The sequence below is a fragment of the Camelina sativa genome, chromosome 16, assembly GCF_000633955.1.
Source record: "Camelina sativa cultivar DH55 chromosome 16, Cs, whole genome shotgun sequence".
In the NCBI taxonomy this organism is placed as follows: domain Eukaryota; kingdom Viridiplantae; phylum Streptophyta; class Magnoliopsida; order Brassicales; family Brassicaceae; genus Camelina; species Camelina sativa.
The window spans coordinates 16,985,743-17,011,769 of record NC_025700.1 but is presented as its reverse complement, the minus strand read 5'-3'; the positions used below and the strand labels follow the sequence as shown (position 1 = coordinate 17,011,769).

General features: G+C 39.8%; 4 protein-coding genes, 1 non-coding gene and 1 pseudogene across 5 annotated transcripts in view; 2 read left to right on the top strand and 4 right to left on the bottom strand.

The window, feature by feature from the left end:
* The window catches only part of LOC104750856 (paired amphipathic helix protein Sin3-like 4), a gene marked incomplete in the record, with an annotated part of 7,202 nt that extends 6,436 nt beyond the window's left edge, over positions 1-766 (bottom strand). Inside the window, 2 exon segments of the mRNA XM_010472704.2 lie at positions 1-160; positions 640-766. Coding sequence (XP_010471006.1) covers positions 1-140 — 140 coding nt within the window.
* On the top strand, positions 1,709-1,780 carry TRNAP-AGG. Its single transcript has one exon. It is a non-coding gene; the product is annotated as a tRNA-Pro (tRNA).
* On the bottom strand, positions 2,151-6,978 carry LOC104753741 (annotated as a pseudogene).
* On the bottom strand, positions 13,218-14,282 carry LOC104753740. The gene is made up of 3 exons (XM_010475946.1): positions 13,990-14,282; positions 13,589-13,879; positions 13,218-13,245 (listed from the first exon to the last, which is right to left on the bottom strand). The coding sequence occupies exons 1-3, from the start codon at positions 14,280-14,282 to the stop codon at positions 13,218-13,220; spliced, it is 612 nt and encodes a 203-aa protein (XP_010474248.1).
* LOC104753739 lies at positions 18,058-18,778 on the bottom strand. The gene is made up of 2 exons (XM_010475945.1): positions 18,453-18,778; positions 18,058-18,343 (listed from the first exon to the last, which is right to left on the bottom strand). The coding sequence occupies exons 1-2, from the start codon at positions 18,776-18,778 to the stop codon at positions 18,058-18,060; spliced, it is 612 nt and encodes a 203-aa protein (XP_010474247.1).
* LOC104753738 lies at positions 24,500-24,892 on the top strand. The gene has a single exon (XM_010475943.1). It carries the CDS (start codon positions 24,500-24,502, stop codon positions 24,890-24,892), a length of 393 nt encoding a protein of 130 aa, XP_010474245.1.

Below are 26,027 nucleotides of genomic sequence, written 5' to 3'. Positions count from 1 at the left end.
CTCTGAGCTTTAAAATCTTTCATAACCTCAAGAAACTCATCGTACTTCTCACGTTTATCTTGAAACTTATCCTTGACAGCTTTGAGATATGCAAGTGCATCATTCGTAGTTAGCTTCTGTGCACTACTTCCTCCAACCATGGTTTATAATTTTGCCAGAGCTTCATCAAACCCAACACCAAAAAAAACTTAGTAGCTAAATAGATCACCACACTGTGCATCTCGAAAGCAAACGCAATTTCACCAAAACTAAAAGGGTTTGAGAATTTGGGTAAAACAAACAAGTCCACGAATTTGAGGATTCATGTTAAAATTTAGCTACAGGGCAGAAATAAAAATAAATCCTTTTTTGATCTTTTTTAAAAATCAAGAAAACCACATCTTATAATTTCAAGAACACTTCAATCAAAGCAAACAAAAAGACAATCTCAAGTAAAAGAAGTAGATCTAAGCAAGTAGAGGAACAATCAAAGCAAAAAAAAATCGAGAAAAAAAAAAGAAACAATGAAGTCGATCTTAACTTAATCCTCAGATTAAATTCACATTACGGCGCTCCGAGATAAGAATTTTACAGAAGGAAAAAAAAAAAAACGCTTCGAGAAAAATGAAAGAGAAAGAAGAAAGATGATCGTAGAGTTACCGAATTGCGCAGAGAGACACAAGTCTACAAGCACAAGCCTTTCCTTCTCCTCCTTACCGCACACGGTAACACCACACCTCAAAGACAAGACTTTAAACCAGACACAAAACTAAAAAGAAAGAAAAAACTTAATTATATGGCTACAAAATTTTTAGTTAAAAATAAAATTTTTAGGATTGGTGAAGATGAGAGACGCCTCAAGGTTTTTTATTTCTTTATTTATTTTTACGTGATGATGTAATGTAATTTTTTTTTTATTGTTTTAGGTTATATTATAATATATTATAAGATATGGGTGTAATAATTATTTTTATTAAGTAATTAAGATCTGTTTTTTATTTATTAATCCTCTTATTGTTTGTTTTTCCTTCATATATTATCAATAACATAATACAAATCTTTAACAAAAAAACATAATTAAAAAAAGGAACATATCTATATATATAGTAAAAATGGTAGAAAAATATTTCCTATCGATGATGGGAAATATATATATATATATATATATGTATTTGTATATATATGAAATATACAACTTAGCGACAACCATTGCTAGGTTGCTTGTAGGTTGAGTTTACCGGTTATAGTCGGTGAGGTTAATTGAGGGGATTAATTAGGGTGCATTGTTGAGCTAGGGGAATTGGATTTTTTCTTTTGGGTTATTTTAGGACCTTGCAATTTTGGGTGTTTGTGAAAGTGGCGATTTTGTGATTTTTGGTGTGATGGTTGAGGAAAATTTAACTATCAATGCCATGTGCTAGAATTAGTAAATCCAAGGGCTTTTTTTATGAAATTTAGAATAGATTTTTTTGCCAGTTTCTTTAAGGTGGCTTTGTTTGTTTTGTAACATTTTAAAGGTTTTAGGTTAAACTTTTTCAACTTACAAAGGATGATGGTTTTAGAAGTAAGACTATTCCAATAAAAATATTCTTCAATCTCGCGTCGGTTCAATAATAAATTTACTAAATACTCTTTGAATCATAATCATATAGTTTAGGTAAACAAAACAGATGTGGATGATTTAGTGACTTTGTTTATGTAATATTACAGTGAAACTTTTGTCAAAATTGGGCATTTGGTCTAGTGGTATGATTCTCGCTTAGGGTGCGAGAGGTCCTAAGTTCAATTCTTGGAATGGCCCTTTTCTTCAAAAGTGTTTTTAATCCTTGACTTTTTTAATTACTTCTCCTATCCCACTTCATTATTTTTGGGCCAAAGTATTGAAATTTTGCACACATTTGGTTAAAGTAATTTGTTGTTAACGGCCCATATTGTACCTTGAAAAGGCCTAACTATGATTTATATACTTTTTTTTTTTACCTAAAGTTTGTATATTTAATATCAGATTTAGCTAGTCTTCAGTGAATTTACTCTTCAGTACTATCTTCTATAATTATAACTTTTAATTAATTCAAGGTTTTGGGAAAACATACACTAGTTTGATATTAGTTTTTTTTTTTTTTTTGATATTAGTTAAGAAGAATAAGTTTTCACTTTCCATAAACCTATCATTAGAGCTGAAAAAATATAATTAAAATCGAAAGTCTAGAAAACCAATTTAATTAAATATTACCGCATATATTTTTTAAAAAAAGAACCTTAGTAAAGTTTTAACCAAAAAAAAAATGCCTCCGTGAAGTTTGCAAACTTAACAATGAATTGGTGAAAGAAACAAGAAAACACGAAACAATGAACTTGTGATGTAGACATGTAGTGGACTTGGTTAAAAATTGATGCATGTTGGGTGTTTCCCAAATATGGTCGGTGTTTCCCAAATATGGTCGCCTTCATCTCGGATCTAGGTTCGAACCGCAAGGTAGCTTCATGGTGTAAGGAAACAATATCATTCTAGATATGTCAAGTGTATATTTGTAATTAACTACTATCCACCTCCTCTCCAAGGTCTCTAAGTGTATAAGTATCTTCACGATTGTTCATAATAAAACATCACATTTAGTATACATTTTCTATATGGTATCAGAGCAATAACGATACCTAGACCTAATTTTCTTTTTCTCAGCCACTGTTCTCAAATTTTCTTTCTCATCCTCTCCTACACTCTCCTATCATGTCGTCCACATACACCAATGATTCTCTCCTTGAGGTCACACCCACCACCGAAGTTGTGCCTCTCACAACTCCCTCTCTGCTCAACATCAACATGATTAATGTCACCAAGCTTTCCTCCACCAACTACCTCATGTGGAGCCACCAAGTCCATGCATTGCTTGACGGATACGATCTTGTCTCGTACCTTGACGGATCTGTTGCTCCCCTGGAACCCACGGTGACCACTGGCGGTGTCACCTCTATCAACCCCAAATACACCACCTGGAAGCGGCAAGATAAGCTGCTTTACAGTACCCTCCTTGGTGCCATCTCCCTCACTATTCAATCATTCCTATCTCGTGCCACCACTGCTGCTAAAGTATGGTCCACTTTCGCCTCCACCTACGCCAGTCCAAGCAGAGGTCACATCCGTCAACTGAAACACCAAATTGAGAACTGGAAGAAAGGCACTTGATCCATTGATGAGTATGTCCAAGGGCTGACCATCAGATTTGATCAGCTTGCTCTCCTCGGCAAGCCGGAAGATCATGATGACCAGATCGAGTGCATTCTCAAAGGCCTCCCTGATGAATACAAACCCATCGTTGATCAAACCGAAGGACGTGAGGTCTCGCCAACCATCACCGAGCTGCACGAGAAACTTCTAAATCATGAGGTGAAGCTCTCGACTGCTCCCAAGCAACCTCCTTTCCCATCACTGCTAACTACACCAACAACCACAACCGTAACAACTCCAAACCCAACTCGCAGCGTCAATCCTCTCCCAACTCCGGCTGGTCCAACAACCAATCATCTGGTCAAAACCGCTCCAACAGACCGTATCTTGGTCGTTGCCAGATCTGTGGCACACAAGGTCACTATGCGCGGCGTTGTCCCCAATATCAGTCTTCTTCTAAGCCTCCTCTGCTGCCCACTCTACCTACACAGTGGCTCCCTCGAGCGAACCTTGCTCACGGATCGTCATCCAATCCTTGGGTCATGGACACAGGTGCAACGCATCATATCACCTCTGACTTAGCCAATCTCTCTCTCCACCACCCTTACAATGGTGGTGAAGAAGTTGTCATTGGTGACGGTACTGGTCTCCCAATCCTCAACACGGGTTCCCTCTCTACTCCCTCGTCCTCTCGTCCTCTTACTCTTACTAATGTGCTTCATGTACCTATGCCTTTGTCACCGCCGTTTACCTCATAAACCGCATGCCCACACCAGTTCTCCGACTCTCATCTCCCTTCCACCTTCTCTTTGGCACCGCCCCAAATTATTCCAAACTCAAAGTCTTCGGTTGCCTTTGCTTTCCTTGGCTTCGCCCATACAACTCTCACAAACTTGAGCCTTGTTCCAGTCCCTGCATCTTCTTAGGTTATTCCCTTACCCAAAGTGCCTTCCTTTGTTTCGACCCTTCAATCTCTCGTTTGTATATATCTCGACATGTTCGTTTTGTCGAAGACAAATTTCCATTCTCCGAGCTTTCGTTGCCTCCAGAAACACCTGCTTCGACACGTTGGGTGCCTCCAGCTGCAGTGATTCCACTCGTCGACTCGTCTCCAGCTCCTCCGCCGGACCCGAGTCTCGATTCGTCACCACCAACCGCACTGTTGCTTTCCCCATCAGTTTCGACAACACACTCCTCAACCAACGATCCAAACACATCATCCCCTGATCCTGAGTCCACCTCTCCCTCGACGTCTTCGTCGTCGGATTTCGGATCTCCATCTGCCTCGTCGTTTCCATCATCTTCAACCCCGATAATCGATTCTGAAGTTTCCCAGGCCCAACAACACCAACCACACCACGATCAGTCCATCAGGCCCACAAATGCACAACCCATTCGGCCCACAGCCCCAACTTCATCTCCTCAAGCCCTGCAGCCAATTCCACCTCCTGGATCGTCGTCTACCTCCACTCGCTCCAACACTCAACAAAATCTGGTCCCGGTTCCTCCGTCGCACTCCATGACTACACGCTCTCAAAAAGGCATCGTCAACCCTAACATGAAATATGCCTTTGCAATTGCTGCTGTCTCACCAGAACCCCATACCGTGATACAAGCTCTCGCCGACGACAACTGGCGCCCAACAATGTCCGACGAGTTCAACTCTCAAATATGCTACTTCACCTGGTCTCTCATTCCCCGAGAGCCTGGCCAGAACATCGTCGGTACAAAATGGATCTTCCGGCTCAAATACCACCCCAACGGCTCTGTTAATCGTTACAAAGCCCGTCTCGTTGCGAAAGGCTATAATAAACGTCCCGGTATCGACTACAACGATACCTTCAGCCCGGTGATCAAGTCAACAACAATCCGCGTCGTTTTACAGACCGCCGTCGCTTGTGACTGGCCAATTCAACAACTCGATGTCAATAACGTAATTTCTTCAAGGCACTTTTATTGAAGAAGTCTACATTGAGCAGCCTCAAGATTTTGTTGATCCTAATTATCCAAATCATGTCTGCTGCCTTCACAAAGCACTCTATGGGCTCAAACAAGCTCCCCGTGCGTGGTACCAAGAACTAAGAACTTTCTTGTTGAGTGCTGGTTTCACCAATTCTTTGGCTGACGCCTCCTTATTTATTCGTCACCGTGGTTCCAGCCGGATATACATCCTTGTCTATGTTGACGACATCCTCGTCACCGGGAACGACAAGGTCCTGCTTCAACAAACCCTCCATTCACTTGCCACACGTTTCAATATCAAGGATCCAGAAGACTTGCATTATTTCCTTGGTCTTGAAGCTCACTGCACCTCCGCCAGTCTTTACCTCACTCAACGCCGTTACATTCTTGATCTCCTCACACGTTGCAACATGCTCCATGCCAAACCGGTGGCGACACCAATGGCTTCCTCTCCAAAACTCACTCTTAGTTCTGGGAGTGTACTCAACGATCCCAAGGAGTATCGCTCAGTTGTCGGCAGTCTCCAATACCTAGCTTTCACTCGGCCTGACATATCATATGCTGTCAACCGTCTATCCCAATTCATGCACAGGCCGACCACTACTCACTGGCAAGCTGCCAAGCGACTACTTCGTTACTTGGCAGGCACGTCCACACATGGTCTCTTTTTCCATCGTGATAACACGACCTCTATTCATGCGTTTTCCGACGCAGATTGGGCAGGAGACCGAGATGATTACGTCTCTACTCATGCTCACATTGTCTACATTGGGAAGAATCCCGTCTCATGGTCCTCCAAGAAGCAAAAAGGCATTGCTCGTTCATCCACTGAGGCGGAATACCGGTCCGTAGCTAACACCAGTGCAGAAATTTGTTGGCTTTGTTCGTTACTCGCAGAACTACGCATCAAGATACCATCATGTCCTGTCATCTTTTGCGACAACGTCGGAGCCACATATTTGTGTGCAAACCCGGTGTTTCATTCTCGGATGAAACATCTTGCCCTGGACTACCATTTTATACGTAACCAAATCACCGCCGACGATCTACGTGTTGCTCACGTTTCGACAAAAGAACAGCTGGTCGATGCTCTCACCAAACCACTCATTCGCGCACCGTTCAAAACGTTAACATCCAAGATTGGCGTGTCCAAGGCCCCTTCATCTTGCGGGGAGATGTAAGGAAACAATATCATTCTAGATATGTCAAGTGTATATTTGTAATTAACTACTATCGACCTCCTCTCCAAGGTCTCTAACTCCTTCTCCAAGGTCTCTAAGTGTATAAGTATCTTCACGATTTTTCATAATAAAACATCACATTTAGTATACATTTTCTATACATGGCACCTAAAACCCATAACTTCTGGCATATTTTCTCTGCAATCCGTAAGAAAAACCCGCGAACTGAAAAGCACTTGCTTCTTCTCTTTGACATCTTCCATTATGTCTTTCCCAATCGATCCACTGATATATTTTTTCGGAAACAACCGCTGAAACCTTGAGAAGCTGAGCCGAACGGTATCGGAGATTGTTGTATCTGTTGTTAACACATATCATTCATTTAGTTCTAAGACAAGAACATATATCTATATAAACCGGTAAACTAAAAATAGAGTAAATAATAGTGTATTTTGCTTACTTTTGTGGGGATGAGGTAGCAATAGTAACTTTCTTGTAAAGCAAGGCAACTTGAAGATCTCCATTAAGACATACATAGCTATCAGGAAGATAATAAGGGATCCTTATCGACAAGTCCCACTTTGCACTAAGACGTGTCTGTGTAATATTGTGCAACGTGAAATCCATAGAAGTTAATTCTATTCCAGGTGGCACTGGCGGCGACGGCGGCAATTTTGACATTAAGTCCATAATTCCGATATGAGGAAGTTTGTTGTTTAAATAATCCATAAGGCCCATCCAAGCAGCTAACATGGCTACGCCTGAAATAGCGATGATCAACACTATACCGACCTTTTCTCCTGTAGTTAGGGGTTCTTTTTCATGTTCCATTCTATCTATGGGCGATCAAATCGAAGAAAGATGAGGATATATTTTTAGAGTGCACTAAAAATATGAGAGAGCGTTTTGAAAGTGTTAGAGATCGTACGTAACTAATGTCTTCTGTAAACAGGTGTATATATATACACACAATAATTAATACATCTCCAAGTATGTTTAGGAAAATCTAATAAAGAACATATATAAAAGGAGTAGTAATTGTAATATACATCCAACTCCAACTCCAACTCCACACCCAAGATTTTAATAGATATGCATGTTTAAGAAAATCTAAAGAAAAGAAAATTAAAAGGAGTAATTAAGATTTATCCAACTCGCCTCCAAAGAAAAAAAAAAGAAAAAAAAAAATTATTCATCAAATATTTGTGTATTCAAAGAATTTCAGCTAATATATATATATATATATATATGTTTGAAGAATTCCGGTAACAATATATCTTTGAATGAGTTATATAATATAGTCAGTCTCGATCGTATGAATATTTTGAACTTCATACGAGAAAAACAAAAACAAAAAACTTCTTGGGAATTGGTGGAAAGGTAATTTTAGATATCCGTAGCTTGGGAAGAGAATCGAGCTCCAGAGAAATTTGTATATTTAGGCGTGGCAGGTCTTCGACTTTTGATTCTTGTTACATTGTCTTCACACAATTAAAGTTTTATGATTTTATTTACATGTTCAAGAAGAAAGAGGAAGACTCGATAAAACTAATTAGAATAGACTTTGATTCTGTTTGTTTGTAACTGCTCAAAACAGAGACATGGGCCTTGTGCTTCTTCTGCTCCTGATGCTACTTTCATAAAGCTATCACTTTGTAAGTCTTAACTTTAACCCTATTCAAACACGATTCCCTTCAACCATATCGCCCCTTAAAAGTCTACTAAGAGCTATTTATAAACTCAACTTATGTTATTTCCAGTCCACTTTTTGATTTTGAAATTCACATATTTTTGGTTTTGGTTTAGTGAGTAATTCCAAATAAATATTTAATTTAGTTCAATTCCATAAACCAAGTCTGGCCCCAAAATGATAGACAAGGGATTATGAGTGATAGACAAGGGATTACATAATATTCTATTTCCATATGTATATGATATTGCTTGCACAACATTCATCCACACTTGTATATATACGTGACATAGTATAATGAGAAGGGGCATCGAGTCTTCGTTTGTAACATGGTATTAGAGCCTACATACGCTGGCCCGTTAACTAGTCCGGCCTGGATAGAGGCCCGATTACCCCATTAATTGATGGCCCAAAGGAAAACCCAATTCCATCAAGATAGCTAAAAAAAGAGAGCATTTTCTCGAGGGGGAGTGATGGATTCTGTCAAGATTAATGGCTAAAAGAGCCATCATCTCGAGGGGGCGTGTGGAGAAAAGATCCCACATCTGATAGATGTAAAGGGAATTGAGTGATATATAAAGGGTTAGGGCCTCTCCACTCATTGCCAATTGGTTTTGAGTTGGAAGCCCATAGTAAAACCCAAATTTAACATGGTATCATAAAATGAATTACGATGCTTGGCGTGAGCTTTTCGAAACTCATTGCTACAGTTTCGGTGTTTACGGTCATCTCGATGGTACATCCACTCCAGCCAACGACGAAGACACTCCTTGGAAGGAACGCGACGGTATCGTCAAAATGTGGATCTATGGCACCATCTCCCATTCTCTTCTCGACACCATCCTTAAAACCCGTAACAGCGCTCGTCAGATCTGGACATCCATCGAGAATCTCTTCCACGACAACAAGGAGGCACGCGCAATTCAACTTGACAATGAACTTTGCTCCCTTACCATCGGTGACCTCTCCGTCCATGACTATTGTCAAAAGCTAAAGACACTCTCCGATCTCTTAGCTAACGTTGATTCTCCTGTCACGGACGAGTCGTGGTCATGCACATGCTTAATGGCCTCATCCAGAAATATGACAACATCAACAACATCATCCGACATCGCCAACCGTTTCCATCGTTTGCTACTGCTCGCTCCATCCTGGTTGAGGAGGAGCGTCGTCTCTCCAAACAGATCAAAACCGGAACATCTACCACCATCGGATCTTCATCTCAAACTGCGTTGTATACTTCCCCCGGTGGCAACCACAACAACAACAACAACGACAGCAATCCCCGTCACAACAACCCCCATGGCGGTAACTAAAATGGGGGTAGAGGACGTGGCCGCGGACGTGGCAGAGGATGTGTTCGCCAACAATAGAACTGGGGCAACAACTGGCGCATGCCACCTCCATGGTTCCAAACCCCAGCATCCACACCACAGTGGCCACAGCGGAACTGGCCCCAACAACCTCCCATGGCGTATATGACAACTTCCAATCCTGCTGCCGGCGTTCTCGGATCTTCTCCGTACACACCACCACCAGCTGTCCAACCAACACAACTTCCGCCAAGTCTAGCTGCGGCGTTTGGAACTATGGCGGTGCAAGATCCAATAGACGGAAATTGGTACATGGACACCGGTGCTATGTCTCACCTCATGTCACAGCCAGGTACCCTACATTCTCTTTTTAATTCGAGCTCCTCCCCATCGATTGTCGTTGGTAACGGATCCTCTATTCCCACAAATTCTTTTGGTTATTTATCAGTTTTTTTCTAAACACCGACCTTTGCATCTTAGAAATGTGCTTGTTTGTCCCTCTATTATCAAAAACTTTGTCCCGGTTCGCCAATTCACTATAGATAACCTTGTTTCTGTGGAATTTGATATGTTGGTTTTTATATTAAGGACCTTTGTTCTCGGACCAGACTTCTCCGATGTAATAGCACCGGTCCTCTATACTCCATCACTTCACCACCATCGGCCACTCCATCTTCTATGTCTCCACAAGCCATGCTCTCAACGGTTCCCAACACTTTGTTGTGGCATCGTCGTCTCGGACACTTGGGAAACACAACTCTTAACTCTTTTATTTCTTCTCGTTTAATAAATTGTTCTAAAACTGACATGCCTCTTTGTCATGCTTGTCAGTTGGGGAAACACACTCGATTACCATTTGATTCTGTTATTTCGCATGTTTCTGAACCTTTTGAAATTGTTCATTCTGATGTTTGGACCTAACCAGTTCCCAGAATCACAGGAATAAAATACTATGTTATTTATCTCAATCATTTTACTCATTTTCTTTGGGTTTTTCCATTGCGAAAAAAGTTCGACGTTTTCTCAACCTTTTTAACATTCATGGCTTATGTGTCTAATCAATTTGGCCGCAGCATTAAGCTTTACAATACGATAATGGTGGTGAATATCAAAACCAAACGTTTCTCACTCATCTCTCCACCCATGACATCGTCCCTCGCTTCTCTTGTCCTCATATTTCTCAACAAAACGGCAAAGCCGAACGCACTCTCCGCACACTTAACAACTGTGTTCGTTCCCTCTTGTTTCAAGCATCAATGCCTCCTCCATATTGGGTCAAGGCACTGAAGATGGCAACTCACCTGTTCAACATCCTACCATCTTCCTCCATAAAAAATTCAACTCCTTTCACAAAACTCTTCAACAAACCACCCAGCTACGATCATCTTCAGGTTTTTGGCTGCTTATGTTATCCAAATCTCCTTCCCGTCACACCTAATAAACTCGCTTTTCGTTCTACAGCTTGTGCATTCCTCAGATATCCACCTAATCACAGAGGATACCGCTGCCTTGATCTTACCACTCGCAAGGTAATTATCTCTCGTCATGTTATATTCGACGAGTCCAACTTTCCTTTCTCCAAAAATGTTCCAAACACTCCTCCTCCTACTCCTGAACCACCCGTACCTTTGTCACCTTCACCTCTTCTTCGTCTCAACCCCATCGAAACACCAGAACCCTCGGCCGTTCCATAGCCGCCTCCCTCTCCGGTACCGGTACCCTTGCCGGCTCCAGCTCCACAAGCGGTTCCTCCACCTGCGCCATCTCACCCTATGATGACACGCAGTAAACAAGGTATCTCTAAACCTAGACAACCACTATCTCTTCATACTACCACCCTCTCTCCTCTTCCTTCCTCTCATCTTAAAGCCTTAGAGGATCCTAACTGGAATCCAGCCATGCATGAGGACGTGGGATCTTGTACCACGGCCCGAGAACACTAACATTGTGCGTTCAATTTGGTGCATATGACAATCTTTCTAGGTATAAAGCACACTTGGTGGCGAATGGGAAATCTCAAGAAGTGGGTATCGATTGTGACGAGACCTTCAGTCCAGTCGTCAAGCCAGCCACCATCCGCCTCATTCTAGAATTGTCTCTCTCTCGCAAATGGCTGATCCACCAACTCGACGTAAAAAATGCCTTCCTCAACGGCACCCTCGATGAAATGGTGTACATGCATCAACCACCGGGCTTCCGTGATCCAGAAAAACCTGACCACGTCAGCTTACTCCGGCGCTACCTCTACGGCCTCAAACAGGCTCCAATAGCTTGGAATCACCGCTTCGCTCAGTATGCACGTCGTATTGGTTTTGTCCAGAGCAAATTTGACTCGTCTCTTTTCGTTTACCATCACCACACTGGCACAACATATCTTCTTCTCTATGTTGACGATATTGGTCTCACCTCTTCGTCAACGCAACTACTCAACCAGATCATTTCTTCCCTGAGAAACGAATTTGAGATGACCAACCTCAAGGAGCTTCACTACTTTCTCGGTATCGCCATCAAAAGGAACACATCTGGCCTATTTCTCAATCAACGCAACTATGCGGCGGATATTCTTCATCGTGCTAACATAACACACTCCAACCCTTGCACAACTCCGGCCGATACTCGCACCAAACTCGAAGCCGCCGTTGGTCCCTCTGTCGAAAACCCAACACTCTACCGGAGCCCTACAATATTTAACCTTCACTCGCCCGAACATCTCTTTTGCTGTCCAACAAGTCTGCTTATTTATGCATGATCCACGTGAGATTCATTTTAAAGCACTAAAACGTATTCTTTGGTATGTTAAAGGCACGCTTGACTTTGGACTCCAGCTATATCCGACCACATCCACTGGTGTAGTTACTTACATTGACGCTGATTGGGCGGGCTGTCCTACGACCCGACGCTCCACTTCAGGCTACTACATCTTCCACGGTGACAACCTCATTTCATGGTCTGCCAAGCGCCAGCACACCGTCTCCCGTTCCAGTGTTGAAGTCGAGTATAGAGGCGTAGCCAATGCCGTCGCGGAGACAACTTGGTTTCGTAATATTCCTATGGACAAATCCCACTTTGCACTAAGACGAGTCTCTGTAATATTAAGCACCGTGAAATCCATAGAAGCTAATGTTATAACCGGTGGCGGGATTTTGTTATGAGGGATTATGAATACCCAAATGAGAAACGGAAAAGCAATAACAAAGGCTGTGGTCAAAACGCAGTTGAACACTGCGCAGTACCTCCTCATCGATTCGTCGTCTCTCTCTCTCATACCGTATCGAGAGAGTTTGATAGATGTTTGAGATGGTAAATTAATGATTAGGAAGGAGTTCATATATATATATAATCGACCATAACCATTATACTTATTATTTAGGATATAGTACTTTTTCTTCTATAAGTATGTCTATTTCTTGATTTTGGAAGCGATCTAATATTTCCATTATTCTATTTCCTCTTTTCTTAAGAGTGTTTCATTTTAATTTTTTTTTATATAGTCTTTTTCTATTTTTCTATTTCCTCAATTTTTTTTTAATTGCATGTTTTTTCCAATTTCTTCTACTAACTCAAACATCCATACAATTTGTTCTCTAGCCTCAAGAATAAGGGTTAGGTTAACATATCACCTGGATTATTTATTGTTGGGCCTGAAATCCACCAATATGTCAGGATCTTTTACTAAAGTCCCGACATAAAAATAAAAGGACATGTACATCATCCACGATACCAAAATACGAAGAGTTCGGTACCAAAGTAATTTAGCTCGCGGAGCTCTCTAGAGTTCGGGAAACCCATAAAGTTCTTAAGACCATGTATAACGCTGTTGCTCCCCCAGTTGCCCACTCAAAATTTTTTAATTAAAAATTAATAAAATAATATAAAAGAGAAGAGGAGAGAGAACTATTCTTAAAGTTCTTGGAGAGAAACATTTCTCAGTTTAATTCTACACCTGCCAGCTTCCTATTAGTTACATAATAAAATATTTAAAGATTTTTTTGAGAAACGGGAAGATTTTTTTGAAGACTAATACCAGCAAATTTCTACGGGCAATATGACATATCCTGTGTATATATATGTGATATTGGTGTAAGAATATATATTTCATTAGAGTTAAAAAATTAAAAATATTATGGTCGCAGATATCATTAGTAATGGTATTGGACAATTGCTGATCCTGACAAAAAAAAATCTAGGTAGCGTAAAATATTCCCAAAACTTAACAATAAACTATTTGGAAAAAAAAAACGAAAAAATACAAATAAAGTGGTGTGACGGACATGAAGTTGGCCAAACATATCTGCACTTTGGATGTTTCCCAAACACATTCGCCTTCATCTCCGATCCAGGTTCAAACCTCAAAGTGGCTTCATGGCACGCATAGTTTATAACTCCTGTCGCTTTTTTTCTACAATCGGTAAGAGAAAACAGCGATGTGAAGTGCACTTCCTTCTTTATTTTTATATCTTCTATAATGTCTTTTCCAATCGAACCGCTGATATTTTCACCGGAAACAAGTGCTGAAACCTTAATAAGTTGCGAATCGTGGTATTTGATTATGTTGTAATATCGTGTATCGCGAAAGAGATTGTAGTATCTGATCATATAGAAGATTCAATTAGTTCTAAAACTACATTAAAAGAATTAAAGAATATCCATAAGTAAATTATGATAAATAGTACTAAGAAAATTATAAAAATTGCTTACTTTTGTGGGGATGAGGTAGCAAGAGTAACATTCTTGTAAAGCAAGGAAGCTTGAACATCTCCTTGAAGACATATATAATAACCAGGAAGATAATCAGGGAGACTTATGGATAAATCCCAATTTGCACTAAGACGGTTTTCTGTTATATTAAGCACCGTGAAATTCATAGAAGCTAATTTTATATCCGGCGGTGGAGTTTGTATATGCAAGCCCCAAACCAAAAGAGCTATACCACCAATAAAGGCCATGATGCAAACGACATCGCACACGCGGTGAATCGGGTCGTGACTCATTCGCGCGATTGAGTGAGTAGAGGACTTTTGTGGAGCTAGCGGGAAACGAAAGCTGAGATTGTATATATATATGTATTATACATGTTTATATGGTTAGGAATAATGAGTTATATATATACACCATATGATACATATTATTTAGGATATATGTATATTACGATTTCTATATGTGTTTCCTTTTCTATTTCTTGATTTTGGAAGCTATATACAGTATCTAGTATTCCCATTTTTAGGTTTCCTTTTTTTTTTAGTGTGTTATTACCGAGTTTACATATGTGCTCATTATCACCCACGATAACTATTTCAATATCATGTCATACTGAAAATCTTTTTGAAAATAATTTAAAAATCTAAACATATATCACATTTTGCTAGCTCTACAAAACTATTTTCGTTTGAAGTTGTGTTAGTCACAAATTATATTTTCGTTTTTGTATACTTTAGAACGTTATAATAGATAAATTTTGTTAGCTTACATATATGATTCAGTCATTACGCCTTAACATTGGTGTTGTGATAATTTAGATATCTCATTGTTTACAAAAAGCTGAGATTAGTCTAATGTACCTTAACATCTCCTCTTAAGTGCTATGCTCTCGTCTTCACTCAAGGCATATGAAGAAGATCAAGTAGGCTCATTTTTGTCTTGCTTATTCAGAGGATTTGTTATTGTTCGTGAATTTGTATGTTTAAATATTACATCATTTTGTTTTTTCATTTATTCTGAATTGATTTCTAGAACTCAAAATTCTCAATTGAAATTTGAATTTCGAAACCAAATCTCGTGGAAAACGATGACGAAACGATAGCAATATAAAAACCGTTGTCAAATGTATTAGACCTATTATTGCGAGAATTACCATAGCGTTTTCTTAATGTTACTAGATTAAGACCGGTGCTAGAGCACGAGTTGAAATTTAATCATATGCTATATATAATGAATTGAAAAAGATACATATTTTGTAAATTTTATATTGCTAATGATTCTAGATAAGTACTCGTGCAATAATACTGGTTAAATTTTATTTTATGCAAACTTTTATATATATATATATATATATCATATTTTAAAATAAAATTCTAATATGTTGTATTAGTTTATGCATGTGAAGTTATTTCAACAATATATATTATACATCATGACTTGAATATCATTATAAAATTATAAAATATATGAAATTGAATATAAATATTCAAATTTTGACATGTTACTCAGTATATTTTGTAATTCAATATATATTAATTTTAAAGAATAATATTACTAAACCTTGAATATTTTATAGATTGAAAAATTTATATATGTTTTTAAAAATTCGACTTATGGTATATCAGGAAATAAAACTAAATTTTTAATTATAATAAATAATATGATAATTTATCTGTTTCACAAAATAGACCCATATATAAAAATGAGAGGTGAAGTATATAATGATAATTAACAAATTAATATGTTAAGTTAGATATCAAAGGATTTTATTTGATTAATAATTTAATAAAGGAAATTAATATGGTAAGTTAGATGATATAAAATGATTCTTTAAAATATTCTCTTTAAGATTTTTGCAAACAACGTGATCTAGTAATAAAATTTTCAGAAAATAAATTAAAGTTGTACCCACTATTTAACTTATAACCAATTAATCTATAACCTATTTGTAACCAACTTATTAAAATTATATAGTATACAAAATAATGTTATGTACCAAAGGGGATTGAAAAATAAGATAGCAATTTTTCATTTTAAGAATACTAAACTTTTTTAATGTAGTGCAAAAGCTTCAAACGCCATAAAAAAGATCTACTAATGAATTTTTGAAGTATATTTATTGTTATGCCATTTTAGTTTTGCTTATTTAAATTTTTATTTACAACATTAACCCTTTAAAAGTTTCCAAAACAACACTACTTCATATTTTCTTTCCTAAATATTTTACATTCTATTTCAACTAAAAACTACATCAAAAACAATATGGAAAAACAAAATATGATATATAACGAATATGTAAAACTACAGCTTCTATTGTGTATTGAAAATATTCTATCTATGAATCTTTTGCAAACCAAGAAAACAACAATTTGATTCCTATTTTGTTTTCTAAAACATGTGAGTTTTGATTCTTAACGTAAGAAGAATTTCGATTCATATTTATTTAAATATTATAATTAATATATATATATATATAAACTTAATAAAAAATTTAAAATATTACGAATATGTAAAATTAAAAAAGTTCAAAATACTAAATAATATGCTTATATAGTAGATGGGTTATAAAGACGACATGTTAGAATTAATAAATTATCATTAAATTTGTGCTAACACGGGTTAAATCCTCATTTTATTATTTGTCAACACTATTAATATTAGAATATTTGACATATAAAATTAAGTTGATTTAACTAAAATTGTGTAAAATAATTAAATCATTAGGAAAAATGTGACTTAATCATAGTGTATAAATGACTTTTTATGTATTTAGATCCCTTATTTTTTTGTTATAATAATTAAAAATCAAAATAAAATCTCAAACGCTAAACAAAACAAACTAAATATAACAAACAAATAGTCATGAAGTATATTACAGGTTAAAAAATGAATATAAACATTTATCTACACAAACGGTCGAAAAATTTAATTATTCCTCTATTTGCAAAACATCAAATATTTAACAAAAAAATAGAATATAAAATATACATAATAATATAAATTATATGCACGCGGTGTACCGCGTACAATGTTCTAAAATACGCTAGGCGCTAGTCGGGCGGTGCACCACCGTTTAGCGTATAGCTGTATACGCGGCTGTATATGCGGGATATATACGGTAAATATATTTTACCAAAAATATATATAGATATGAAAAATTATAAATATATTATATATATATAAATAAATAAATCTATATAATAAAAAAACAAAATAAATATTAAAATCTCTGCAAAAATACTCATGAAATTGTCAAACCAAGTAGTCTAAAACTCAATAATTGAAATAACAAAACGAAAACAGAAAAATAAACCAATTTTAATCTTCAAATTCTTCTTCTCCGTCGACTTGTAGTATCAAAATTCAAAACTCAAACCTAGTTTAACAATGTTAAGTATTATAGTTCTATAATCAACAAGACAAAAACGATACTATAGACATGATAAAGCCAAAAAGAGAAAGGTCATATAATTGATTGTCAAAAAAAAAAAAAGATCATATAATCAAAACAAGAGAAGAGGAGTAAAGAAAACCTGAAGACTCTCTGAATATAGAATGAAGTTTGAGAAAAGTGTCACGGCAGTAGAAAATGAATAAAGCTTAGGGTTTCTTCAATTTATAGATTTCGTTTTATAGCTTGATTGAAGGTTTAAAAAAACAAAATACGAACGTATATGCGCTAACCGTATAATTGTCCGTATATACGCCGTATAAGTAAGCAAATTAGACCAACCCGTATATGTTAAAACGCTTAGACTATAAACGGTACAGTGGGTCACCATTTACCGTATACTCACCGTATATACGGCCGCATAGTCCGTATTTTAGATCATTGACCGCAGGTTAAAATCTAGTAGATAACTAAAAACTAATGGCAAAATCTGAAACTAAAATCTAAAATCTAAAAACTAAATCCAAAAACTGATTTAAAAATTAGCATCCATATACCTAATAAAATCCAAATCCATGATTCTACAAAGCCCCTTTTTTCTCAAACTTAACAATGAACTGTTGAATAAAAGAAAAAAAAAAGAAAAATTAATGAATTGGTGATGAGATGGACTTTGGTCAAATATTGACGCAGTTCGGATGGTTCCCAAACACAGTAGTCGCCTTCATCTCTTCTGATCCAGGTTCGAACCTCAAGGTGATTTCATCGCACTCATAACTCATAACTCCTGTTGTGTTTTCTCTGCAATCAGTTAGAGTAAACCGCGATGCGAACTGCACTTCCTTCTTCTTTTGTATCTCTCTTATAATGTCTTTTCCAATGGAACTGCTAATATCTTTATCGAAAACAAGAGCAGCTGAAACCTTAAGAAGCTGTGGGTCTTGGTAGTTAAGGTTGTAGTATCTGATCATATAGAAGAGATCCAAAATTATATATGGACAAATTAAAGAATTTAAAACCGGTTTAAGTAATAATAAATAGTAAAAAAAAAAAATAGTGAGGCTTGGCTTACTTTTCAGGGGATGAGGTAGCGAGAGTAACATTCTTGTAAAGAAAGGAAGCTTGAAGGTCTCCTTGAAGACATATATAATTACCAGGTAGATCATCAGAGATCCTTATGGACAAATCCCAATTTGCACTAAGATGATTCTGTGTAATATTGTGCACCGTGAACTCCATAGAAGCTAACTCTATTTTCGGAACGATGGGGATTTCGTTGAAATCTTGTATGAAATCATAAACCATAAAAGCTGGAAAAGCAAAGATACCAATAATACTAATCATAATACCAATAATACTAGACGCTCCATCAGGAGCCTCATGCCTCTTCAGAGGCATGATGTCCCTTCAGGGACCTAATGCCTTATCAGAGGTCTGATGTCCCTACAGGGACATGATGCCTCATTAGAGGCATCGCCCACCTAGGCGATTAACAGCTTGAGATATTCAACAAGTCTAAACAATGTTTAAACTTGCTCTGAGGAACCGGTTTAGTGAACATATCAGCAGGATTGTCATATGTCCTTATTTTCTTCACTTGAATCCGCTTTTCATTTCTCAGGAAATGATATCTCAACATCAATATGCTTGGTCCTTTCATGGTGGACCTGATCCTTGGCTAAACCGATCGCACTCAAACTGTCACAGTATACTGTAACCTGATCATGATGCAAACCCAGATCGCCGATCAATCTTTTTTGGCCATATACCTTCCTTAGCAGCTTATGTCAAGGCTATGTACTCTGCCTCAGTAGTTGATAACGTCACAGTTGGCTGCAGAGTTGCTTTCCAGCTGATCACAGAATTACCAAAGGTAAACACATAACCAGTCATCGATCTTCTGCTATCAACATCTCCTGCATAATCAGAATCAGAATAGTCTGCAACCAGGCTTGGAGCCTCACCTCCATATATGAGGCAAACATCAGATGTACCTTTCAAGTACCTGAAAATCCTCTTCACAGCTAGCCAATGCTCTTTTCCTGGTTGTCCCATGAACCTGCTCACAACATTGACTGCATGTGCCAGATCTGGCCTTGTACAAACAATTGCATACATCAAACTTCCCACAACACTAGCATAATGAACCCGAGACATATACTCCTTTTCCTCTTCAGACTGATGAGCAAACCTGGTAAAATGAAGATTAACAACACTCGGAGTGTGAACAGGTTTTGATGATGACATATCAAACCTATTCAACACTTTCTGAATGTAGCATTTCTGTGATAAGAAAAACTTCTTCTGATTTATGTCTCTAAGGATTTCCATTCCTAGAATCTTCTTTGATGCGCCTAGATCCTTCATCTCAAACTCAACACTTAGCAGATTTTTTAATTTCTGTATATCACTCATCTGTTTGGCAGCTATAAGCATGTCGTCTTCAACAGAGAAATGGCTGTTTTTCATAAAATTATATGCTCCTACTAGAGCCAGATGTTCCTTCAACAAAGAACAAGCTGCTGTTTCAGAATCTAGATGCTCCTACTAGAGCCACATGTTCCTTCAACAAAGAACATACTGCTGTTTCGGAAGCCAAATGCTCAAACGAGCAAAAGCTTAAACGGGCCAGAAGTTCCAGCGAGCCAGATGCCAACGAGCCAGATGCTCAAACGATTCAGATGCTCAAAAGAGCCAGAAGCTCTAACGAGCCAGATGCTCAAACGATTCAGAAGCTCCGCTAGAAGCTAGAATTCCTCGTTGAAGTCAAATACTTCTTCAGAATCCAGAATACCTCACTTAGGCTAAATTCTTCTTCAGAAAACAGAATGCCTTATATAGGCCAACTAATCCACCATGAGCCGGATGCCTTGAGTCTCTACAAAAGCCTAGTAAAAGCCTTGTACACCTTACACATTCTTTTACACCTTTGTAGAGGTCTTCAGAGATTTCAAGTCACACAAGACGAACATACTCCACCTTGACGATGAAATCTCATTGACTTCAACTTCAACTCCTTGTAGGCTTTTGGGGGAACCTTTTGTCTTCATCTAGAAATGAAAGACCTGGAGCAGATCCAAGTGACTGGCTTGGTCACCAGATCAGCTGCATTCTCAGACGTGTGCACCTTCTGTAGTAAAATCACACCTGAAACTGATAACTCTCAGATATTGTGATATCTTACTTACATGTGCTTCTTTCTACCATGATAGACTTGATTCTTAGCCAGACATAAAGCACTCTAACTATCACAGTGTAGCTGAACTCCACCTTGCTCAACGCGCTAGGAGCCTGCTCTTTAGCTTCCGCTGTCGTCTCATCAAAGGCTGTCTATCCCACCATGGGCGTTGTTGATACCGCGATTCGCATTCTGGGTTATGGGCCGAGGCCCAAGATGCACTGACTAAATGGGCCCAAACCCAATGCGAAGGGAGCCTGCTAAGCCCGCCGAGCGAAGAAAAGCGATGCTAGCTGATCTCCCATGTCACTTCGGAGATCGGGAAACGGTCAAAAGATTCTCTGTATTAAGTTAGCTTAAATGAGAAAGCAAGATTAACGGAGTGAATTGATTTGGTATTTAATTGTAATACAGTGGAATAAATAGCGGGGGTATGATGACTGTAGAGGGGATGGAAAAAATTCTAAACGAATAATAACACACGTTTTCAGTTTATAACACTTAGTCTAAGAATACAGTTCGGAACCTTTGACAACAATAGTATCCTCTGCTCGGAAAAACACCTTGGAAGGAGAACTCAGATCCAGTTCTCACATTTGGCGCTAGAAGGAGGGGCTAACTTTCACTTGCACTCTGAATAGTTCCGACTTTCATCTTTCAACCTCGCTATGGCCCACGAATCTCCCAATCAGGTAACTATGGAGTCAATCCAGAAACTCTTGCAAGATCTGGTAGAAAAATCAGACCGCCAGCAAGCAACATCTATCACTTTTTCCGAACGCCTTGCAAGTTAGGAAGGGCGAGTCTCCACTCGTCTGAAAGCAGTTGTCGGTTCGGTCGCTGATCTTTCAGCCTCCCACCGGGCCTATGCCGACCGTGTAGACCTCCTTTCTGTCGAGCAGAATCTGCCGCGGCGCACTCCGGACCTCTCCGGCGTACTCCCGCCCCTCAATCTGCAGCAAGCGTCGGCGGCGGCAAACCCAGGGAATAACACCAACCCACATCCTGCTGGGGATAATCGTACCCCGGTCCAGCCCGAAGTCTCTACTTCCTCGGTGCCCTCGGCTCGGGTTCCTCCTCCTGTGGGAGGGAATCCTTTTCAGGAGAACCTTACCCCGGGTACTGCAGCCAACCCCGAACTCCATTGAATTCAGGATGAGATCCGAGACATGCGGTCTATGGTGCATAATGCTACTACTTCAGGACCGGATATCTCTCGGGTAATCGAAGAGTCAAAACGGTCTCCTTTTTCTGACCACATAGCCAGAGTCCGTGTAAAGGATGTCAGAAAAAATAAAATTTGCTAGTTACGAAGGAAAAGGAGATCCGGCTGCGCACCTCAAGAGCTTCCTACTCACAGTAAGTTGAGTGGACCTTGAGCCTCACGAGCCGGACGCCGGCTACTGCAAACTGTTCGCTGAAACTTTCTACGGACCCACTCTGCTCTGGTTCGGGTCCTTGGCCTCCGGCTCCATCAGTAACTTTATGGAATTTTGACGTCTTTTATCAAGCAGTACTCGAGCTTGATGGAAACAGCCGTAACGGACGCACAACTATGGAACCTTAGCCAAAAAGCTGGAGAGTCACTCCGCTCATACATCACAAAGTTTAAGGAGGTCCAAGTCCAGATACCCGGGTTTTTGGACTCAACCGCCTTAGCCGCTCTGAAAAAAGGCCTTTGGCACGAGTCTCGCTTCTGGGAGGAGTTGACTATGAACCGGTTTGCTACCATCCAGGATGCTCTTCATCGAGCTTTGAACTGGATAATAGCAGAAGAAGAAAAAGCCACGGGTGTCGAGAAGCATAAAGCAATCTCCAAGCCCCGTTTCGAATCTCCTGTTAAAAAGATACCTCCATCAATTCTGAAGTCAGGACCCGGAGCTTACGCGGTCGACAAGTCACCACAAAAAGGTTCCCCTAAGGGTTCACCATCCAAACCACCATTTTCACCACGCTCTAAGAGTGGAGTGCCCCCAAGTAACAAATGGGTCCGAGACGAGAACGCGTACTGTACGCTTCACAAAACTAACGGACACTCAACTCGGGATTGCAAGAAGTTAATGCACCTTCTTGCTGAAAAATTTGTATTTGGCAAGATGCCGAATGTTTCGATTGACGAGATGGACCCAAAAACGGTGTCCGAACTCTGTGAAGATGTTCCCTTACCTAAAAAGTTAAAGCTGGCTGGAGAGGACGCAGGTCCTAAGAAGCGAATCGACGTAATCATGGGAGGTTCATGGTTGTTTCACAATTCAATAACAGCAATCAAAGACCACCAGCGTAAGCTCACTAGTCCAGCACCTAAACGGACGAAGCTCGTTCCAAGTGATCTGCCGGAGATCACATTTTCGGAAAAGGAAACAGAGGACCTTGACTCTCCTCATGATTATGCACTCGTTATTTCACTTGACGTAGCGAATCATGAGGTGTGTCGAATCCTGGTAGACACGGGAAGCTCGGTAGATTTAATCTTTCTGGAAATTCTCACCAGGATGGGCATCGGAAAGGAGCACATCACGGGACGTCCATCTCCACTAGTCTCGTTCACTAGTGAAATATCGATGTCTTTGACCGACCTGTGGCCTATAATGCAATAGTAATGACGTCTTGGCTTTTCCAGATGAAGGCGGTCCCGTCGACATACCACCAGTGCGTCAAGTTCCCAACTCCGCAAGGAGTTTGGGAAATTCTGGGAAGTCAGAGAGTGGCGAGAAGCTGTTACCTCGCAAGTCACAAGCTCCTGATACAATAGCAACCACAGCTCGAGGTCGCAAAAAACCCAGTGCGGAAGCACCTGCAATGCGACCTCACAGAAGCCATTTTCATTAACCCGAAGTTCCCGGACCAAGAGATATAGATTGGAGCAGGGTTGGGAAGCGAACTTCGAGCTAGTTTGATTTCCTTTCTCAAGGAAAACATAACTACCTACGCCTGGTCAGTCGACGAAATGCAAGGGATAAAACCCGAGGTCATCTCGCATGATCTTAATGTCGACCCGACATCTAGATCCGTGAAGTAGAAGGGATGGAAGCTCGGCCCCGAGCGAGCTGAAATTGTCAATAAGGAGGTAGAGCGACTACTGAAGGCTGGGCAGATATGCGAAGTGAAATACCCGGAATGGCTCGCCAACACTGTGGTCGTTAAGAAAAAAAATGGGAAGTCACGAGTCTGCGTCGATTTCACTGACCTGAATGCTTTTTCTGGGTACAATCAGATTTTGATGAACCGTGATGATCAATTAAAGACCGCATTTATCACGGATCGCAAAATTTACTGTTACAAGGTGATGCCATTCGGCCTGAAGAATACCGGGGCAACTTACCAGCGATTGGTAAATCGCATGTTTGAGAAACAGCTCGGGAAGACCATGGAAGTTTATATCGATGACATGTTAGTAAAGTCCAAGGAATCTAGTTCACACCTCGCAGATTTGGGAACCTGTTTTGAGATCCTAAACCAGTTCGGGATGAAACTCAATCCCATGAAGTGTACATTCGCCGTTCCGTCTGGGGAATTCTTGGGTTACATCGTAACAGAGAGAGGAATCGAAGCGAACCCAAGACAGATCAACGCTTTCTTGTCCATGAGTTCCCCAAAGACCCTGCGAGAAGTACAGCGCCTCAACGGACGAATAGCAGCACTCAACCGTTTCATTTCCTGCTCAACGGATAAATGCCTCCCGTTCTATCAGTTGCTAAAGAAGGGAGGGAGGCACTTCGCATGGGAGGAGAAGTGCGAGGCAGCGTTCTCCCAGCTAAAAACATACCTATCAGAGCCACCAGTCCTGGCAAAGCCTGAGCTCGGCGAACCTCTCTTCCTCTACATAGCCGTCTCCGCTAGCGCAGTAAGCGGAGTGCTAGTTCGAGAAGAACGAGGGGGAGCAGAAGCAAATTTTTTACATCAGTAAATCTTTCACAGGAGCCGAACCTAGGTACCCAATGATGGAAAAGCTGGCTTTAGCAGTTGTAGTTTCAGCAAGGAAGTTGCGAGCGTACTTTCAATCACATTCGATTGTCGTCCTAAAGGGCATAATCTACCGGTATGGCGTTCCGCACGAAATCGTCACGGATAACGGCCCACAGTTCATCTCCTCGCAATTCGAGGGATTCTGTGCTAAATGGAAAATACGGCTTAGCAAGTCAACTCCTCGTTATCCGCAAGGGAATGGACAAGCCGAAGCGATGAACAAGGTTATACTGACTAATTTAAAGAAAAGGTTGGATTCTTGCAAAGGGCGCTGGCCAGACGAACTCCAAGGAGTACCTCTAGGCAATCCGAACAACTCCTCGATGGGCTACAAACGAGACACCTTTTTCTTTAGTATATGGGGTTGATGCCGTAGTCCCAGCCGACCTAGAAGTACCCGGAGTTCGCGTGACCATAAATCCACTCTGAGCTTCGGAGAACGAAGAGTTTATGCGAGACACACTGGATGTCATTATTGAGCATCGGGACCAAGCCTTGGTTCGGATGCAGAATTATCAGAATACCGTAGCTCGCTATTATAATTCCAAAATCCGAGGTAAATCTCTTGGAGTCGGAGATTTAGTCTTGCGAAAAGTGTATGAGAACACCGAAGAGCTCAACGCTGGGAAACTAGGAACTAACTGGGAAGGACCATACAAAATCACTCGCGAAGTACGAAATGGAGTTTACTAGCTGGAAGATTCAGAAGGGAAACCGGTTCCGAGGTCCTGGAATTCCCTGCATCTTAAGCGTTTTTATAATTAACTTTCTTGTACCAAACTACGGATGGCTTGATCCCGATAAGGGTACGTAGGCAGCCCATTTTGGGTCCACCTATCCATTTTTAATAAAATCAAAAGTTCACTTAATACTTGTTGTTGAGAATGGATGATCGCTGAAAACAAAGAAGTCGAAGTCTTACTTCGCAAAACACCGGAGTCTTGCTTCGAATAATAAGCCGAAGTTTAACTTCGCATAACGAAACAAATTTTTCAAAAAAAAAAAAATATTACCCTAGTTAAACTTCGTATAATTGCTCCGCGTAAAATTACCGGAGTTAAGCGCTGCAAAGAGCTTATTAAAACCGAAGTTAAACTTTGTACAAAAATCCGAAGTCTCACTTCATAAAAAAAAAAAACCGAAGTCTCACTTCGTTTTTCAAAAAAAAATATAAAGAATTCCGGATTAAATGTTCGGGGATTCGGATATAGTTTTCACTTCATTGCACAACAATATTTTCGGATGAGAAATCGGTCCGGCCACAAGTTAGTATGAGAAATTTTTCTAATTCGCAAGCATAAGGAAAGTCTTAAATATTATTTTAAAACAAAAGGTTGCTCGGAGTGGTCGATGCAACCAAAAACTCCGAGCTTGGTCCAACAAGGATTTAAAAAAAAAAAACAACAACAAAAGGGGGGCAACTGGTGCCAGAACAACCCCGAAATCAAAACTACTAGGTAGCTGAAGGGGGAGGGGGTTCTTGTGCCACAACCTCGCTCGTTT

Coding starts and splice junctions, on each gene's coding strand:
- LOC104753740 (XM_010475946.1), bottom strand. CDS start 14,282: ATGAGTCACGACCCGATTCACCGCGTGTGCGATGTCGTTTGCATCATG. Junction 13,880..13,989: donor GCTACCTCATCCCCACAAAA/GTAAGCAATTTT, acceptor CTATATGATCAG/ATACTACAATCTCTTTCGCG. Junction 13,246..13,588: donor GTGTTTGGGAAACATCCAAA/GTGCAGATATGT, acceptor TGTAACTAATAG/GAAGCTGGCAGGTGTAGAAT.
- LOC104753738 (XM_010475943.1), top strand. CDS start 24,500: ATGGAAAAGCTGGCTTTAGCAGTTGTAGTTTCAGCAAGGAAGTTGCGA.
- LOC104753739 (XM_010475945.1), bottom strand. CDS start 18,778: ATGCCTCTGAAGAGGCATGAGGCTCCTGATGGAGCGTCTAGTATTATT. Junction 18,344..18,452: donor GCTACCTCATCCCCTGAAAA/GTAAGCCAAGCC, acceptor CTATATGATCAG/ATACTACAACCTTAACTACC.